This window comes from Nymphalis io, chromosome 11 (assembly GCF_905147045.1).
Source record: "Nymphalis io chromosome 11, ilAglIoxx1.1, whole genome shotgun sequence".
In the NCBI taxonomy this organism is placed as follows: Eukaryota; Metazoa; Arthropoda; class Insecta; order Lepidoptera; family Nymphalidae; genus Nymphalis; species Nymphalis io.
The window spans coordinates 1,053,914-1,072,318 of NC_065898.1; the positions used below are offsets into that span (position 1 = coordinate 1,053,914).

At 33.2% G+C, this 18,405-nt stretch overlaps 5 protein-coding genes across 5 annotated transcripts in view; 3 read left to right on the plus strand and 2 right to left on the minus strand.

The window, feature by feature from the left end:
* LOC126771617 (bone morphogenetic protein receptor type-1B) overlaps window positions 1-1,128 on the minus strand; it is a 103,830-nt gene extending 102,702 nt beyond the window's left edge. The window contains exon 1 of the mRNA XM_050491603.1: window positions 1,039-1,128. Within this exon, the coding sequence (XP_050347560.1) occupies window positions 1,039-1,042 (4 nt within the window). The 5' untranslated portion in view covers window positions 1,043-1,128. The remainder of the gene's footprint in view (window positions 1-1,038) is intronic.
* Window positions 1,129-1,444: 316 nt separating this feature from the next.
* Window positions 1,445-2,558, plus strand: LOC126771697 (60S ribosomal protein L34). Its single transcript, XM_050491721.1, has 3 exons — window positions 1,445-1,535; window positions 1,662-1,733; window positions 2,230-2,558. Exons 2-3 carry the CDS (start codon window positions 1,669-1,671, stop codon window positions 2,522-2,524), a joined length of 360 nt encoding a protein of 119 aa, XP_050347678.1. The 5' UTR covers window positions 1,445-1,535; window positions 1,662-1,668; the 3' UTR covers window positions 2,525-2,558.
* Window positions 2,559-3,993: 1,435 nt separating this feature from the next.
* LOC126771598 (serine/threonine-protein kinase RIO3) lies at window positions 3,994-6,081 on the plus strand. Its single transcript, XM_050491574.1, has 2 exons — window positions 3,994-5,466; window positions 5,541-6,081. The coding sequence occupies exons 1-2, from the start codon at window positions 4,129-4,131 to the stop codon at window positions 5,973-5,975; spliced, it is 1,773 nt and encodes a 590-aa protein (XP_050347531.1). The 5' UTR covers window positions 3,994-4,128; the 3' UTR covers window positions 5,976-6,081.
* Window positions 6,082-6,224: 143 nt separating this feature from the next.
* Window positions 6,225-8,908, minus strand: LOC126771651 (40-kDa huntingtin-associated protein). The gene is made up of 6 exons (XM_050491656.1): window positions 8,710-8,908; window positions 8,389-8,638; window positions 7,720-7,933; window positions 6,874-6,952; window positions 6,563-6,675; window positions 6,225-6,454 (listed from the first exon to the last, which is right to left on the minus strand). The coding sequence occupies exons 1-6, from the start codon at window positions 8,772-8,774 to the stop codon at window positions 6,288-6,290; spliced, it is 888 nt and encodes a 295-aa protein (XP_050347613.1). The 5' UTR covers window positions 8,775-8,908; the 3' UTR covers window positions 6,225-6,287.
* Window positions 8,909-9,504: 596 nt separating this feature from the next.
* LOC126771586 (general vesicular transport factor p115) lies at window positions 9,505-17,682 on the plus strand. The gene is made up of 9 exons (XM_050491546.1): window positions 9,505-9,712; window positions 11,157-11,291; window positions 11,521-12,467; window positions 12,700-13,021; window positions 14,121-14,265; window positions 15,028-15,276; window positions 15,510-15,682; window positions 16,715-17,002; window positions 17,369-17,682. The coding sequence occupies exons 1-9, from the start codon at window positions 9,635-9,637 to the stop codon at window positions 17,462-17,464; spliced, it is 2,433 nt and encodes an 810-aa protein (XP_050347503.1). The 5' UTR covers window positions 9,505-9,634; the 3' UTR covers window positions 17,465-17,682.
* The last annotated feature ends 723 nt before the right edge of the window (window positions 17,683-18,405 follow it).

An 18,405-nucleotide genomic window follows, 5' to 3' on the forward strand; every position in this document is an offset into this window, starting at 1 on the left:
AATAAAAACAGAAAAAGAGACTGATGATTAACTTAATACACACTGAACAACATGAATATGTAAGACCAATAATGTTTAAGGGTTGTTGATTTAATTGGCAATGCTGCCTCCATGTTGTACTGTAAAATATTTATTTTAAAAATGTTTTTGCCATAAAATCTGTAACCACTTTTTTAAAGGATGATGATTTATATGCATTTTAGAATAATAACAGCAAATTGTCTCATGTAAATGATGCTTGTGCAATGATAACAAAATAATATTGTAAGTGTGCTAAACTTAGGTTACAACATTAATTTTTAATTTGTTTTGCAACAATAACTGATTTTAGAGACAAAATTATGGTCAAAAAAGTTATGTTCTGTAACCAATAAAATAATAGTTATTTAAACATCATGATAATGGTACTTGAAGTCTATAAAATGGAAAGATAAAAAAAAACATATGTAATAAAATTATGTTGAAATGTATTTAACTGAAATTACGATTTTTTTATTTGTTTACAAATAAAGCGGTCGAGTTATAATATACTATCACTTACTTGTAATCAAGATTAGGAATGCCATCTGTTGTCAAAAAAGTAAACTAAGCTACCAGAAAAATAAACTTGACAGCAATGAATTAAAATTTTATTAAATAACTAATTATGAACTACTTTTCAAAAAATTAAAGTAAGGAAGCAGAAAAAACTAAGATTTACATCGAACAACTATGATCCGATTGCAAATATGATCCGATTTACATCGAAAATAACATACTAAAACAAAATAATGTATTAAATTACATTATCAATACAATGCTTTACAATATTTAACAAGAATAAATTTTACTAAAATTATCACTTTAATATATATACGAAATGTTTTCTGAATATTTAAAATATGTAATTACTAAAGTAATTAATTCCATGTTTTGATTGTAAGACAACCCAATCATCTGTTATCTGCTTTGGAATGTCAATGACTAAGAAGATCATTATAGCAATACGTTATTCGGTGACGAGTTATATATTTTTAATGAAAACTAATATTCACTTACCCATTTTTCCTTAAGTATCTCTGAAAAACACGATTTTTCTCAAATTTAAACACAAACACCAAAAACATCACACAATGGCAGCCATTTTACTAACCTTGTAATCGATATTGCCATAACAAATTAAAATATAAAACTTGTATTTTAATGTTTTTTAAACTTATTATTTATGTCAGTAAAATAAGAAATCATTAATTGAATATACTAGCATAGCATTACATTTAGGAAAAAAATTAATTGGCATTTCTTTCAATAATAATAATAATTATTTCATGCACAACTTACAACTTTATGAATATCTACACAGGTTGTAATCCATTTTGTTGATCTTTAAAATAATGTACGAGTAAATAATACATAAGTCATTTTATTTATTACCTTTGTAAAATATTTTATTGCTTTTTTGTTCTTTCAAGAATAGCAACATTTCCAAGCTCGCAGGGAAATGTTGCCATAGAAAATTTGTTGTTATTCTTTTCTTGTTAACAGCTGTCAAAAAGGTACGGATTTGGTGCAAGTGCAAAGAAATCGAATTAAATCGAGCTTTTATTGTTTAAAATATTACTAGTGCTATGGTGAATTAATAAGTTCAGTGCTTGTTACACATAATTTACTTTATATTTCAGCTTCAAAATGGTACAGCGACTTACGTTTAGGCGACGTTTGTCGTACAACACCAAGTCAAACCAAAGGAGAATGTGAGTGTATTTTCCTTTATTTATCAAATAACTCGTGCTCATTTCACGTCAATATAAGTAATTTCTTTAGTATCAATTTAAATACTGTAGGATTCATGAGGACATTTTTCAACAATTATACATAACCTCAAATTGTCGGCAATGAACTTCAGTTTTTTGGAAGTACATGTCAAATTTACTAATAAGAACATAGTTATATCTAAAAGCAAACATCATAATGCGAAACGGAACAATATTGTATTTTCAATTTAATTGGTTAATGTATACATTATTTAAATTAATTTAAGAAACAGGATACTATACCCCCCTTTATTAAGTTATATTTATCTATTATTATTATTGGTAATAGGTACATTAAGGGTTTTATTTTCCCCTCCATTAGTTTGCAAGTATAATCATAAAGCCCAAATGGAACTATTATACAAATGCAATTTTGTTCAACTTCATAAAGACTCAATATTATCAATGAGTAAGCAAAATTAATTATTATTTTCAGTGTAAGAACTCCAGGTGGACGTCTTGTCTATCAGTATGTCAAGAAGCCCAAGAAGATCCCAAGATGTGGCCAGTGCAAAAGCAAACTCAGAGGCATCCAGCCTGCCAGACCTGCAGAGCGCTCAAGACTTTGCTACCGCAAGAAGACCGTAAAGAGAGTGTATGGTGGTGTACTCTGCCACAAGTGTGTTAAGCAGCGCATTGTGAGAGCTTTCTTAATTGAAGAACAAAAGATTGTTAAGGTTCTTAAGGCACAACAAGCGACTGTTAAGTCTGGCAAGAAGGCCGTAAAATGAACTTTAGGGTGTAAATAAAATTATTAAAAAACTATTTTGTGTTTATATTTATGTATAATGTAATATTCGTATGGATTAGTCAGGATTCTAATAACCATATCTAAGCCACAAAGTCTTGACATTCCAATGCATAAAGGAATTGATTTATCAAAGATACCCCTGCTATTTACTAATTGTTGCAAAACATAATAATGAAATTACATAATTTTTTTTTTTAGTTTTTTCAAAGTAAATAAAGATTGAACATTTCCATTACAATTACCTATAGAAATAGGTATTTGTACCTGATTAAATTCATGGATTTTGTTTGAGTCTTTGCAGTGTTTAACTTGGAAGTTATTAAGACAATGCTTTGCTCCAAAGTTATTGAGTTATTTATTGTTTAATACACAACAATTAAAAGTAATAACATTTCAATGTGCCCCTGCTGGAGGAGTGAGCTTATTCCACCATATTACGCCAATGCTAGTTGGATACACATGTGACAAATTTTCATATAAGAAACATTGCCAGCAGCAGGTTTTCCATTAAAAAACTGCTGACTCAATAGTTCTGTGGCTATTGGCTACATATTGCTGGAACCATGCAGTCCGGATTGTAACCAGAAAATTGCCGTAGCTGTTATGACAAAAACTTTCTTAGCATTCTCACATACTCTTAAGAGTTAACAGTGACCGCACGACCGTGAAATACCTCGAAAAAAGGTCCACATTAAACCTATCTTTGAAGTATAAAGTTATTAGATAGATAGATATTCCTAAATCTTAATTTAATCAAAAATTTATGTGTCGATAAATCAAGTTCGCGACAAAATAAAGTTAAAATCCTCTAAATTTGTTTACATTTTCTTTTCGGCTTTTTCTTCGCTGCTTGAAGCACTTCGTGTTGATCTTGTTTCTACGAACGTCTCCACCCATTTATTTATTCAAACTGAACACAATGATCATGATGGTGAATGATGAAACAAGTGCCTCATAGTAATGAGCCAACCATTGTACAAATAAATTGCTTGGCCTACACGAATCCATTTCGAGAAACGAGTGAGCTACTTGCTCTATCTTTCCTGCTTGCGGGAAATCAAACTAATATAAGCCTAAATTAATGTCTTACCTGTTTATTTTACCTATCTGTCTGTTACGCTTTTACGGCTAAACCGTTGAATTTATAATTTTAATGAAATTTTGTATGAAGCAAGCTTGAAACTCAACGAAGAACAAAGGCTTTAGGCTTTATATACCTAACACCCGACCCGACCCACTAACACACAGTCGTGGGCAAAAGCTAGTATATTAAAATGCATATAAAATATTAAAGATAATATATAAAAATACAGTTGATATATGATTCTTTTTTAGAATAAGATTAAATTTAACTTTTTTAATGCTTTTATCTGTACAACAATACTTCAGTCTTCAAATCGATTAATTCTGACAGGTACCTACTATCTAATCCTATATTTTCTCTGTGGTAAATTTAAAATTACCTTTGATTGAAGTAAAGAATACACAATATTGTGAAATAAAAATTTAATTAAGTACAAATCTAAATATATATTTAATTTAGCAACTATTTTCAAACTGTGATATACTTTTAATTTATTGAACATGTCAAATCCGTGGAAAAAAGTTTCTGTGCCTTGTGATACACAAAACTTGTCTGAAATTATGTCGGAGGAGTACGCTAAGGGTCTGCAGGTTCAAGAGGAGATCAAGTTTGCAGAACAAATATCAGATAACCACGTCAGTGCAGAATCTTCGGAACTGTCACCTAATATTGTAAAGCAAATAGAGGAGTCTAATGTAAAAGGGTACTGCGATTCAGATGCTATTATTGCAAAAGTTTTGCAATGTCAGTTTGACAAAGAATATGATGACGAAATAAAAAGAGTTGAAAAAAAGCGAAACGGCGACGCTAAGGTATCTGTATCGTTTGATAATTATCGCAATGTCCCTGAACATTTGGTATACGACTCTGAATCTGAAGACGAAGACTTTGGGCTCTCTTATAAAAAAGATTGGGATCGTTTTGAAACAAATGAAAAGGAGTTCGCCAGTCTTCCCAAGCGTGGATATATTATGAAAGATGGTGAAATGGTCACCAAACATGACAGTATTATTAATGGGAGGAGAAATGCTTGTAAAGTTATGGCATTTCCACCTGAAGTATGCACAGGTGATGGTGCTGGATTTGACATGAAACTATCAAATTCTGTGTTCAACCAATTGAAAGAGCATACTCGTTGGAACCAAGCTCGTAAACACAAGATGTTGGACAGAAAAGAGAGCCAAGCCACTGCCGAAATGGGTCTTGATGAGGCAACAAGACTTATTCTTTTTAAGTTTATTAATAATGGGATGTTAGAAGACATCAATGGAATCATATCAACTGGTAAAGAATCAGTTGTGTTGCATGCCAATAGTGATCAGTCTTACCCTGACATGGTTTTACCTAAAGAATGTGCAATCAAGGTCTTTAAGACTACTCTAAATGAGTTCAAAACTCGTGACAAATATATAGAAGCTGACTACAGATTTAAGGATAGGTTTTCTAAGCAGAATCCAAGAAAAATTGTACATATGTGGGCTGAGAAAGAGATGCATAACTTGATGAGAATACAGAAGATTGGTTTGAACTGCCCTGAAATGGTTTGTTTGAAAAAGCATATTCTTGTGATGTCTTTTATTGGTAAAGATAATAAACCTGCACCAAAACTGAGAGATGTTATTATGAAGCCAGAAAAGTGGCCTAGTGTTTACAAAGAAGTTTTAGACACCATGCATAAATTATACAATGTGGGGCACTTAGTACATGCTGATTTATCTGAATACAATATTCTTTGGTGGGAAAACAAATGTTGGCTTATAGATGTGTCCCAGTCAGTGCAGCCAGATCATCCTAATGGTCTGGAATTTCTCCTGAGAGATTGCCGTAATATTATTAATGTAAGTAATTAACATTTTATTCTATTGAACACTGATCATTTTAATTATTTTTTTGATTGTATTTTTTTCTACAGTTCTTTGAAAGGAAAGGAGTTCCGGACATAATTTCAGCTGAAGATTTATTCAAGTCTATCACTGGTTTTGAAGAGGTTGACGTTAATATGTTGGAAGGTGTGCATACCACCTACAATTCCTTGTCCTCGCGTTTCGAGATTGCACCAGATGACAACAGGAATATTAGCTATCCATTTGAGTATTGCTGGCATAAAACCAGTGAAAAAAAAAAGAAGAAAAGTGACAACAGTGATAAGGAAGATGATGAATTTGACGAAATGTGGTCACATTCTAAACAAAATGAAGTTGTTGATATTTCTGCCAACTTTGGCAATGAACTCAAGGTTGATGATTGTCTGATTGATAAAAAAGTCAACTTTGGTGACATAATAGATGTTGCTATACTTAAAAATCATGGGGATAAAAGTAATAGTGACATAGATAAAAAATCTTAATAGTTTCATTAATTATGTGTCCTGAAATAAAATATTAAGTGTTGTATTTTAGAAACACTTTAAGAAAAAAGAAAAGGAAGTGGTATCAAATAAAATGGCTAAATGAGTTAAGCTTTTTATTGTTTATTTCCACTGATTCTCAAGGCTTGTTGTTATAATTATAAATAAAAATATATAAAGCTAACAGCAATATATAAATCTAAACTTTCAAGCTTAAATTTGCAAATTATTAAATATTTAATATGTTATTAAATTATTTATCACAATAACCAAAAAAAAACTTTTAAAATGAGTCACATAAAAAAATCCTTATTATTCAGACATCTTTTCAATAATAGTTTGCAGGAGCTCTCTCTGTTCCATTGTAAAATATGGTTTAGTATCTGCAGCTACACTGATGAGAGATTGTTGGTCCATAGAGCTGCTAGAGATAATAATAGACTGAAGTTTTAACCTTAAATCAATGTTGAATGGAATGGCTGAAAAATATAATATATTTGGTATTTTGTTACAACTGTAAATATAATATTATTATAATGATTGAATCATTTGAATGTGTATAAATTTGTATTTCTTCCAATAATTACCATCACTATCTTCGTCATATAGCAAATTATCTAACAACTGTTTCAATGATTCAGATTTGGTATCCTCATCAGGATCTACTAAAAGGACCAAAAGAAGTCTGCTGACTTGTAACCTAAAAATAAAAATAAAAAAGTCAAATTTTCTACCATATTTACCAAACTTTGTAATGGGATCAGACATTTTGTTATTTATCTCTACTATAAACAAGTTAATAAAACATGTGTGCTAAACAAACAAAAAATAGTATGCAGTAAATGTAATTAAAAAGTAACATTACTTTTAACTTATATCTATAAAATGTTCAACTTACTCTGTCAAAATACCCTCAGGAATATAAAAATTTGAATCACAAACTTTGTTTGCTGTCTCCAATGCTATATCATATTTACCTAAAATTATAACACTTAGGTTTAGAAAAGAAGTTAGTCCATTTGGAAAACAAATAAGCATTTATCAAATTCAACTGACTCTTGACTTTCCAAAATTGAACATTTTGGAAAGTCAAGAGTCAAGAGTAATAAATATCATGATTTAGTCAAGTTAGACAAAACCTTTAATGAATTACACCTATAACTTCTTCATGAATTATTCCATTAAATGAAAGCCATATGAAAATCCATTTGGTAGTTATTGCATTTATTGTATTCAGAAAAATAGTAGTAGTATCACATTCAGAAAGTAGCAGAGAAGACTTTGTTTTATATGTAGTGATAATCATTTAGAAATCTATTACATTAATGAGAAGGTTCAGTGAAATACATCACCAGCAAATGATGTGTTCCGGTTTGAAGGGTGAGTGAGCCAGTGTAATTACAGGCACAAGGGACATAAAATCTTAGTACCCAAGGTTGGTGGCGCATTGGCTATAAGCGATAGTTGACATTTCTTACAATGCCAATGTCTAAGGGCGTTTGGTGACCACTTACCATCAGGTGGCCCATATGCTCGTCCATCTTCCTATTCTATAAAAAAAAAAAAAAATAGTATAAAATAGTATCATGAGAATTCAGGCATGATGAGGGTATCATTTCAAGGTAAGATTTGAATGTAATATTAAATATTGTGATTATTTTAAATTGATGTCTAATTTGATTTACTACGTTCTTACTGATTTAACTTTATTATTTAATAAAAAGCAGTTTCGTTTGAAACATACCACACTTAATGAGTAAGTTCACTAAATTCCTCATGCACATTAATTTCATTGTGTTATCTTCAATTATATCAACTGCTTGCTCATAATATGCTAAAGCTTCATGTTTATGGTCCAGTTCTATGAGCTCATTGGCCAATTCTAATAGTAGTGAAGTGCGGATTGCAGACTTAGCTGGATATTTAGTCAGAGCTTGCATATAGCAACCTATACCTGCCTGACAGATATGTTAATGGTTAAGAAATATGGCAGTTTCATTAACATTTTTAAGTTTCATTGTAGACATTTAACTTTACATATATACATGAAAAATAGACTGGTGCATTTTCCTTCACCTAGGTCAGAATTGTGTGTCAACTGAAAAATGCTGCTGATATTATTGTCACAATTCCAATTGGTTATGATTTGTACAGTCATTCTTTTTAATTTATATTTGTATATAATTAAAGCCCTAATGTAAGTAGTTCTTATATAACTATATAAAAAAGTTTGCTACTTCGATTATTTATAAAAAAAAAGTGTTTATTTCTTATTATGTAGCAGTGTAGTCTCAACACTTCTTAATAATAATATCTTATAAGTCAAAGAAAGCAATATGTTTATAATTATAAATACTACGAAACCTTAAAACCTATTGAATTTTATGCATAAAAACTATTAAAGCCAATTCACCTCCAAGTTCTCTCTATCTGGACTGTAAAACTTCAATGCTGCTAGCTTTTTTTCAGCTTTCATAAATTGTCTAGCTGCGGCAATATACTGTTCAGCTTCACCTAGGAAATTTCCGGCGGATGCCTCACACTTCGCTGCGCCAATGTATGTTTGTCCCGCAAACGCAGGCTGCTCTAAGTGCTCACATTGTATCGCGAGAGCGATGAATTCATTTGTGGCTTCAGAAATATTTGGTTTGCGCATAAACCTCCTATAAATGTAAAGTATGTAAACATCATAAAAAATATTAAATTATAACACCACTACAACTCTTGATCTTACTTTTTCAGCTTCGTATTAATATTGATGTATTGTTCATTGAAACTAGCACTTAAATCTGTAGCCATTACTATAGAACGAATGGGTAATCCTCAATGAAAGAAAATATTGGTTATTTTTGCAGTAATTCGTATTTTGTTTAACAAATTATGAATTTAAAACCAAAACAATTTGAAATTTATTTGTTGTCATTGATTTGACAATTAAGCTAAACTGACACTTGACGAAGACATTGATGTTGAATTGTTGGATTTCATCGACAAATCAATTATTTTGCATGATAGTATCGATAGTATGATGTGAATGTGACAATTGAAAGAATCATTTAATTTAATTTCAAAAGTAGGTTAAATATTTTGGATGTCATTCGATTATATGGAGAGTTTATGTATTATTAAAGTGTTTTTAATTATTTTGGTATTAAAGTGACTAGAGATTCAATATTACTTTCCTATAATAAATTAAAATAATTTAAGAAATTTTAAGTAATAAATATACTGTAATGAAAAAGCAGACTTTTGACTTCAAAGTTCAATGAACCTAATATTGATTGGTTTAATTTAAAAAAAAAGTTACTTTGTTACATTCTTGGTGTTATATTTGACAATTGTATTATTTGAATAAGTCATAACAGCCATACAGTACATAAATGTATATGCTTTATCTAGGATTGGCCAAATATGACTAATTAAGCTTTGTTATTATTCTGTATTGAATACTCTATTTAATAATCACAAATAATAATTGACAACACTGATATTGATATCTATTACCCACTGACAACTATATATTAAATAATTGTCAAATTTAGTTATACCCTGACGTGTCGTTGAAACAAATATTGCTGTGGTTTTTCTAATATATCGATATGTTTCATTTAGAATAAAAAAATAAAACGTTAGCTAAAAGTTGGAGACACTTATACAAAATGGATTTCCTAAAAAGTGGACTGAAAACGGTTCTAGGGGCACCTGAACCTGGACAACAGCCGTCGGTTGCTGAAACGGTGACGATTTTCATATATTTTCTCTCTTAAAAATTAATACCTATGACCTATTTATAAACTTAGCACTCATTGAATGAATTTCAGGATTCAGCGACGTGGGTGTGGATGGTATTTTTGTGTGACATTCTGTAAATATTTAGTTTGTCTATGTAATGGGATGTGATGATTTGAACTTGTTTCCAAAAATGTTTTTAAATGAAACTGGTTTAGTTCGTTAGTTAAGTAAATTATATTTATTATTAATTACACGAATGTAAATAGATAATAAATTAATGGATCAAATATTTGTCAATTTTCATGCAACATGCATATATAAAATTTCAGTTAACTGTAAAAAATCATTAATTTATAATTCATCTAAAAGAGCCATAACTGAGACATCTATCCTTCGCTTTCTTGCCCTACTTGTTGTGCGACAGTGTCATACTGTTCAAAAATTTTGGCTCAAAGCAGATTTAACACAAGATGTGATCAACCCAGTCCCATTTTATTGTCTTCACACATCTTGATAAGATTTCTCTTCAATTTGGTCTTGTCCATAATTATCAGAAGTTTGGGATAGTCTGTGTAAATATTGCCCATCCAGTTTGTCATATAGTGTATCTACTTATACTCAAATTCAAATTATTTATTTGCAAAGTTATATAGGTACAGTTTTGGTTGTTCATGTTACAATGGTTAAAATCCCACCACAACAACCATAAAATGGTATGCAAATGTGACATATATGTACCTTATTTACCTTATTTGCACTATATACTACTAGAATTTAAAAATTACGAATTAAATTATTTAATCATTTATTTTGTAGGGCAGTACTGCCCTACTTTAATATTCTTTTCAATTATAGTAACATGAACTAATTAACCAACGCTATATAAATACATAGATAGATAATACAGAGATAGATAAACACTGGTGGTAGAGCTGAAATACTGGTGGTAGAGCTTTGTGCAAGCTCGTCTGGGTAGCTACCACCCACTCATCAGGTATTTTACCGCAAAACAGCAATACTTGATATTGTTGTGTTCCGGTTTGGAGGGTGAGTGAGCCAGTGTAATTACAGGCACAAGGGACATAAAATCTTAGTTCCCAAGGTTGGTGGCGCATTGGCTATGTAAGCGATGGTTGTCATTTCTTAAAATGCCAATGTCTAAGGGCGTTTGGTGACCACTAAACATCAGGTGGCCCATATGATCGTCCGCCTTTCTACTCTATAAAAAAAAAAAAAACAATATAAAAATGTTATCACCTACCATCAGGTGAACAATTTACTATAAATAGAATCTGATTTCAAACAATACATGAATTAGTTTTGAGTGGAAACTTGATTGGTGTGTGATCGAGTTAATTTGTTGTGTAGTATATGTGGCGTGTACTGTTTGTTTCCCAGATATAATAATAATTAAAAAAAAAAAACAGTTCTAATTTTATATTTTAACAGGTGGAAAGGTTAGTGGAACGAGCAAGTAATTCTACTTTGCTTGAAGATCGTAGAGATGCTTGCAGGGCTTTAAAGGCCATGTCCAGGAAGTACAGGCTCGAAGTTGGTGCTCAGGGCATCGATACAATGAGACAGGTAAATAAAAAATAAAAATTTATAACATTAGTGTAGTGTAATCTTTATTCCCAGTTACATTTAATATTTGTATGATAAAGTACTTTTGCTTGCTTGTAAAATCATAACTGTTACAATGATACACTTCATTTATATTTAATTAACATTGTAGGTATATTACATATTATAACAACAAAGGCTTATTTTTGATAGGGTGCCAGTTGCTTAATATACAATTTTATTTTTATAGATTTTAGAACTTGACAAAGCTGACAATGAAACAGTTAATTATGCACTGGACACTCTCAACAATATCGTGTCACCTATACCATTTGAAGAGGAGGAGGACAAGCCTCACATACCGATGAACATTGGTGATCAATTCACAGAAATGTTTATAAAGGATCCTCATAACATACAAATACTTTTAGAGCTCTTAGACGAATACGACTTTAGGGTCCGACTCTCTACTGTACAGCTTTTAATCTCCCTGTTAACCAATAGAACGAAAGATATACAAGAAATAATTCTCGACAAACCCATGGGTGTATCAAAAATGATGGATCTTCTATCAGATAGTAGAGAAGTGATCAGAAATGAGACCCTACTATTACTTCTCAAATTGACGAAAGGCAATGCCAATATACAGAAAATTGTGGCTTTCGAAAACGCTTTCGATAGACTGTTCGAAATATTGAGCAGCGAAGGTTACTCTGATGGTGGGATAATAGTTGAAGATTGTCTTTTGCTTATGCTGAATTTGTTGAAAAATAACAGCAGCAACATTAATTTTTTCAAAGAGGGTAGCTATATACAGAAGATGCTTCCCATGTTTAACATCCCTGACAACTCTGAAGAAGCCGGCTGGTCTCCTCAGAAGGTGTCAAATGTGCACTGCATGCTGCAACTGGTCCGGTCATTGGTATCTCCGAGCAACTCCGCTCAGATCGTATCGAACTGTCAAAAGATTATGAACAACGTGGGCCTGTTGAATTCGTTGTGTAATATTCTAATGGCAAGCGGCGTCCCGGCGGATATTTTGACGGAAACTATAAATACAGTTGGCGAAGTCGTTAGAGGAGACGCGACCAACCAGCAGTTCATTGGGACAGTGATCGCGCCCTCGTGCCCGCCGCGACCGGCCATCATAGTGCTGCTTATGTCGATGGTCAATGAAAAGCAACCGTTTTCTCTGAGGTACGAATAAAAGTATGTGGAATCAACAAAGGTGCTTTAGATTAAAATTCCATTAAAGCACTATTTGATTTAAGTTTTTTTTTTTAATTAAAAGGAATTACAGATTGCATTAGTTGAAAATTTGAAACTAAGTAACTTTGACTTATTATTTTAATTAGGTTTCTATTAACTCTATATATTCCATTATATACATTAAGACATGAATAGCCAAAATATTTTGTTTTCAAAAAAGGTGTGCTGTTCTCTACTGCTTCCAATGCTACCTCTACCGCAACGAAGTCGGTCAAGCGAACCTGGTGCAAACCCTCCTGCCGTCTTCCACGGATGTGTCCAGCCTTACCAGCGGGCAGATCCTTTGCGGAGGTCTCTTCTCGTCCGACCTGCTTTCCAAGTGGTTCTCAGCGGTTGCCCTCAAGCACGCTCTCATCGACAACACGACTCAGAAAGAACAGCTGTTGAGGGTGCTACTCGCTACCAACATTGGTAGTACACCTGTATCATTGTTACACCAGTGCACGTTGTTGCTGCAACAGACTACCAAGTTACAGTCAAAGGTAAGCGATAGAAATCCATTTACTTTTGATGTCAATCTATTATATACCGTAACAGCCTGTGAATGTCTTACTGCTGGGCTAAAGGCCTCCTCTCCCTTTTTTGGGGAGAAGGTTTGGAGCTTATTTCACCACTGTGCTCCAGTGCGGGTTAGTGGAATACACTTTCAATGAAATTAGACACATGCATGTTTCCTCACGATGTTTTCCTTCACCGTAAAACGAGATGAATTATAATCGCAAATTAAGAACATGAAAATTCAGTGACGCTTGCCCGGGTTTGAACCCACGTTCATGGGTCAGATTCACGCGTTCTTACCACTGGGCCATCTCGGCTTTATTACTAATATTATATATAATATTAATATTATATACACGGAAGTAACTATGTCTATTACATTGAACTACTGAACGTCTAAAGCTGAACTTCAAGCAAGGACATAGACTACTTTTGTCGTACCCACGTCTGTGCCCTGTCTGACCAGACAGGCGAATAGCGCCTATACTGTTTGAAAACTACGTCCCATCGAAATTTTTTACTTTTTCATTTAGCTAAATCTCGTCGGAAGATGTTTACTGATCTTGGGCATTTTGCCAGTTCAACTTCGATCTTCGATTCTCGATTTGGCGAATGTTAAGGGCATCATGATTGACGTTCGTATTTCGATTTCGTTTACAATTATTTAGTTCCTGATAATAAGTTTTAATGCGCGTTTACCGTTTAGCTTTTATTCAGTTAGCTTACCAAAATGCAATAAATAGTTGATCAGGGGACTGGGAAGCGTTTTGGCAAATGTGTTTTTTTTTTCATGTGTCATACTTATCGGGATTAAGCTCAAATCAACACAAAATACGGTTTGTGAATACAATTATACAAAGTATACAATTTGGTTCAGTCAATCGAGCTCCGCCTCGCCAAATTTATTACAAACATTATAGTATTAAAGTTAATTAAAACGTCAAACGACAACGCAGACACACCGATTCATACGGCACAACTATCGTACAAATTATATATTAGAGACCGCCCAATATAAAAGTAAAAGTATAAAGTACGTGCGGGGAGACGACTAGGTCGAGTACAGCTGTCTCTGTCGCGCAGGTGGCGCTGCTGATGCTGCTGTCTCAGTGGCTGGCGCAGTGCCCGGCCGCCGTGGCCGCCTTCCTGCGCGCCAGCGGCGCCGTGGCGTGCCTCGTCAACCACACGTGCTGCAACGAGCACGACGACAACGACTGCCTGCTGCAAGGTGCGCCCGCTCGGCGGCTTGGGGGTTACGGTCGCAGGCACGAGGGACGTAGCGGCCTAGTTCCCGAGGTCGGTGGCACGTTGGCGATGTAAACGACGGTTAAAATTTCTTACGTTGCCAACGTCTTTGGGCGTCGGTGACCATTTACGATCAGGTCGCCCATATGCTCGTCCGCCTACCTATACTATAAAAAAGAAAAAAACAAGAAGATGTTGGAACTTTGTACATTCTCATGCCTCGGAAAGCGCGTAAAACCGTTGGTCCTGAGCCTGAACTCTATCCGGCCATGTCGGATTGTGTGTGTGTATTATATTGCACCTGTGTTTGCGCACACACTTGTGTACTATAATATTCCCTGCGTTGTTGGCTAATCTCTCTTGAGATTGGCCGCCGTGGCCGAAATCGATCCGGAGGACATTATTATGTGTTACAACAGAATCATGTTAATGTTATCGAAGGGTGAGCTAATGCTATCGTTTCACAATATAAGAAATGATAAGGACATTGTTATTTTATATACACTTGTATATTATATTATGTATATAACAAAAGGTCTGAGAAAAGAAAGGTGGTCTGTAATATATGAATGCCACGAGCACGACAAATATACTCGACTGTAAACTTACATTCCAGAAACTTATATTGTCTCGTTTTTAAGGAGAAATATATAAAAATTTAGGTACTATTGAGTAGTTGAATATTTCAGTAGTCGTAAATGTATATATCTACATATGTATTATGAACGAACTGTTCTATTTCAAGGTCTGTCGGCGTTCCTGCTGGCCATCTGTATCCACTTCAACGACGACTCGGTCCCGAGCCACTCGAAGGACTCTCTGCGCCAGCTGCTGGTGAAGCGGGTGGGGCTGGAGACGTTCACGACCAAGCTGTCCGAGGTTTCGCGCCACGAGCTCTACAACAAGGCGGCCAAGCACCCCCAGCTGCGGGCCAGCTCGCCCAACGACGTGCTCATCGACTACGAGTTCTGCAAACTCTTCAAGAGTTTGGAAGGTACACTAATTGTTCTTCTAAACTTATATTTTTTTATATATAAATATTAGTAACAACTTGTAAATGTCCCACTGCTTGGCAAGGGACTTTAATTTTATATTTATGTCAAAAAGATATATATATTTAAATTTATATCAATAAATAAATAAATACAGAGACAGGTCGTATTATTCGCACTGCTTGCTATGTTTTTACTACTATTACTATATTCTAATAAAGACTTGTTATTCCAGGTGTTCTCATCCAGAGTGTGGTGATGAAACAGGACAACGGAGCGGACGAAGAGCGGCAGTCGTCCGAAGTGGACCTGCAGCAGTACAAGCAGGTGATTCGCTTGCAGGACGCGCGTCTCAGCGAGCTGCTGCAACAGCTGGAGGTGCTGGCGGTGCAAGCCGCCTCTCTACAGGTACATAACAACACATAATTTTCAAGATATTTTGTACCTCTTCATATTCCTTGCATTGAATAAAACATATACATTTTTTTAGTATTCTAAAGTAATATTATTATGTTAAAGGGTATATTCGTTTGAATGTTTTATTATCATAAACTATCGACCCAATTAAAAGGAAATTCATTGTAAAATTCATTTATTGAGAAAGGTTATAGGCTCTATACCCTGCGACCCACAGGGCAGAAACGTTGTTGCCAGTACAGCTGCTTCAAGTAGCAAGTATGTACAGTGTGTAACCTTAATATAACAAAACTGAAGGGAAATAAAAAATCTTCGATATATCAAGTAATTAGTTACAATGAGGTTTGTTATGTAGATGTTAGGTTACTCTACGATGCGTTATAACAAGGTAAAAAAACTTGTACGTTTACATCCATAACGATTTATTATTTCTCGCGCCATCGTAACTGTCAAACTAACAACAGTGGCAAACTGAAGTGTACATTACTTGGCATCAAACAACAATGATTGTCTTACGAAAAATTTAACTTGTCTAAAACCTGTCGAGACAATAATTATTTAGGAATTGAGTGTGAAGGTTAGACATTGGAGTTGACAATATTCGTAATTAAATACTAACTATTTATATTCTGTAATGGATGAAAATTCGTTATAAAGAGGTTTCTGATAAATGTATTCGTTATGGACAGGTACATTTTGTATTGGTTCTTACGAGCAATTTTAGGGGGATTGTAAATCGTTATATTGAGGCTCGTTATATTAAGGTTGCACTGTATATATAAAAATATATAATATAATAATTTTAAAGGTACTGTTTTTGGTGTGTACATAAAAATGGGTGACTCAATTACAGTCAATGTCAGTAACATACAGTTAAGCGCTACAATTTATTAATTCATGGTCGACCAATATCATTATATTGATACATTAAATACTTCAAAGATATATGACGAGAAAGATATTAAAAGACGTATTACTTTGATTTAATGTTCATTTATTTATTAAATATAATTTTATTTCCAGAGTGCATTAAACGATTCTCAATCAGCCAACTCACTTCTCAAGGACGAGAACACAATACTCAAAGCCCAAGTATCTGCTAATTTGTCGCCACAATCACAACCAAACCCGGTTCAACCACCAGACCCTAAAATTGTAGAATATGAGGCCAGGATACAACAGCTTACAGATCAAGTAACACGGTTGACCACAGAGCTTAATGTAGCTAAAGAAAGTCAGCAGAATTCGGCTGAGGAACTGGAGAAATTAAAAAAGGATCAAGAAGACCTGTTGGAGTTGGTCGCTGATCAGGTATATTAATAGTTTATATTTATTTGTTAAACGAGACTAATAAATAATATTAATAAATAACCATGTTATACTAACTAATTATTCATGATTGTAGTAAAGATTCTTGCCATTCTTGAATAAAATTGTAGGCATATTGTATACCATTGTTTTGTCCAAATTTTGTCTTTAAAACATATGTCATCCTTTTATCGAAACAAACGGGGTGCGGGTATCCGTTTGAAAATATAGCTGCGTAGCGCGATATGTATACCTTACATGCTAGAGGCGCCAACTGATGACACCGAAACGAAATTAAAACCCCTCTTTAATCTCTATGATATATACATATGGTAGCTATTTTTGTATAAATTTATTTATTTCTTACAGGACTCAAAACTTCACGAATATCACAAGAAACTATTAAAAGCTGGCTGTTCTTTCGAGGATGACAATGTCATAGAACCTGGAGATGAATCACGTTGAGTTATCTACTATGAAGTGTTGCCAGCTATAAATAATGGGTTATAAATATTATTAAAGCTTAGTGTTTTAAAATTTACACATTTTGCTTAAAATCATTTTTAAATTCCAATAGATTTATGTTGAATAATTGCCAGGTTATTGTTGAGAGATGTTTATTTTGTTGTTTTATTACTAGTCTTAAATAGCCTATATTATCAAATAAGATACATTAATTAATTTTACAACAAGTTTAATTACTTTATAGAAAAATAATGTCTACATAACATTATTTTAAACCGACTTTTAGTGGACAATAAATAGGTTGCTTTTGTTTCAAACAATACACAATTTTTAATTTATATACCATTTTTTTTATGAAACATGAGTTTTTTAATTATCTGTAAATGGAATAGTCTTAATAGCTTATATGTAAAAAGTGTTATAAGTATATATCTTTTAATAAATGTATTATATGTAATATCAATAATAAAAAAACAATTAATAAATAATTTATTGAATAGTTTTTTTTTTATTTGAGTACTAGCTGGGTACCTGAGTGAGTGGGGTTGATGAATAACGATAATACAATGAATGATATGATAAGTAATCGCCATATCAAGCAAGTAATTTCATTCTCCTTGCTGTAAGAACTCATTAACTCGTCTAAACAAGACATTGCCCATTATATGTTTTATTTTATAGACTAGGATGGGTAAGTGGGCCACGTAATGGTAAGTGGTTAAACCGGAATACAACTATACTATCACTGCTGGTAAGGCTTTGTGCAAGCTCGTCTGGGTAGATACCACCCACTCAACAGATATTCTACCGCAAAACAGCAGTACTTGGTATTGTTGTGTTCGTGCTTATAATTGTAGACTAGTTTGATTTAAATTAATTAAAATATTTTTTGCTAAATGATTATAAGGGAGTACGAAAAAAAAACTGCACAAAATTGTATG

Excerpts from the sequence above, each read along its gene's own strand:
- LOC126771697 (XM_050491721.1), top strand. The coding sequence starts at position 1,669 with ATGGTACAGCGACTTACGTTTAGGCGACGTTTGTCGTACAACACCAAG. Across the intron at positions 1,734-2,229 it reads AAGTCAAACCAAAGGAGAAT|TGTAAGAACTCCAGGTGGAC; the intron begins GTGAGTGTATTT and ends TATTATTTTCAG.
- LOC126771598 (XM_050491574.1), top strand. The coding sequence starts at position 4,129 with ATGTCAAATCCGTGGAAAAAAGTTTCTGTGCCTTGTGATACACAAAAC. Across the intron at positions 5,467-5,540 it reads ATTGCCGTAATATTATTAAT|TTCTTTGAAAGGAAAGGAGT; the intron begins GTAAGTAATTAA and ends TTTTTTCTACAG.
- LOC126771651 (XM_050491656.1), bottom strand. The coding sequence starts at position 8,774 with ATGGCTACAGATTTAAGTGCTAGTTTCAATGAACAATACATCAATATT. Across the intron at positions 7,934-8,388 it reads CAGATAGAGAGAACTTGGAG|GCAGGTATAGGTTGCTATAT; the intron begins GTGAATTGGCTT and ends CATATCTGTCAG. Across the intron at positions 6,676-6,873 it reads CCTGAGGGTATTTTGACAGA|GTTACAAGTCAGCAGACTTC; the intron begins GTAAGTTGAACA and ends TTTTATTTTTAG.
- LOC126771586 (XM_050491546.1), top strand. The coding sequence starts at position 9,635 with ATGGATTTCCTAAAAAGTGGACTGAAAACGGTTCTAGGGGCACCTGAA. Across the intron at positions 9,713-11,156 it reads AGCCGTCGGTTGCTGAAACG|GTGGAAAGGTTAGTGGAACG; the intron begins GTGACGATTTTC and ends ATATTTTAACAG. Across the intron at positions 15,277-15,509 it reads ACTCTTCAAGAGTTTGGAAG|GTGTTCTCATCCAGAGTGTG; the intron begins GTACACTAATTG and ends TTGTTATTCCAG.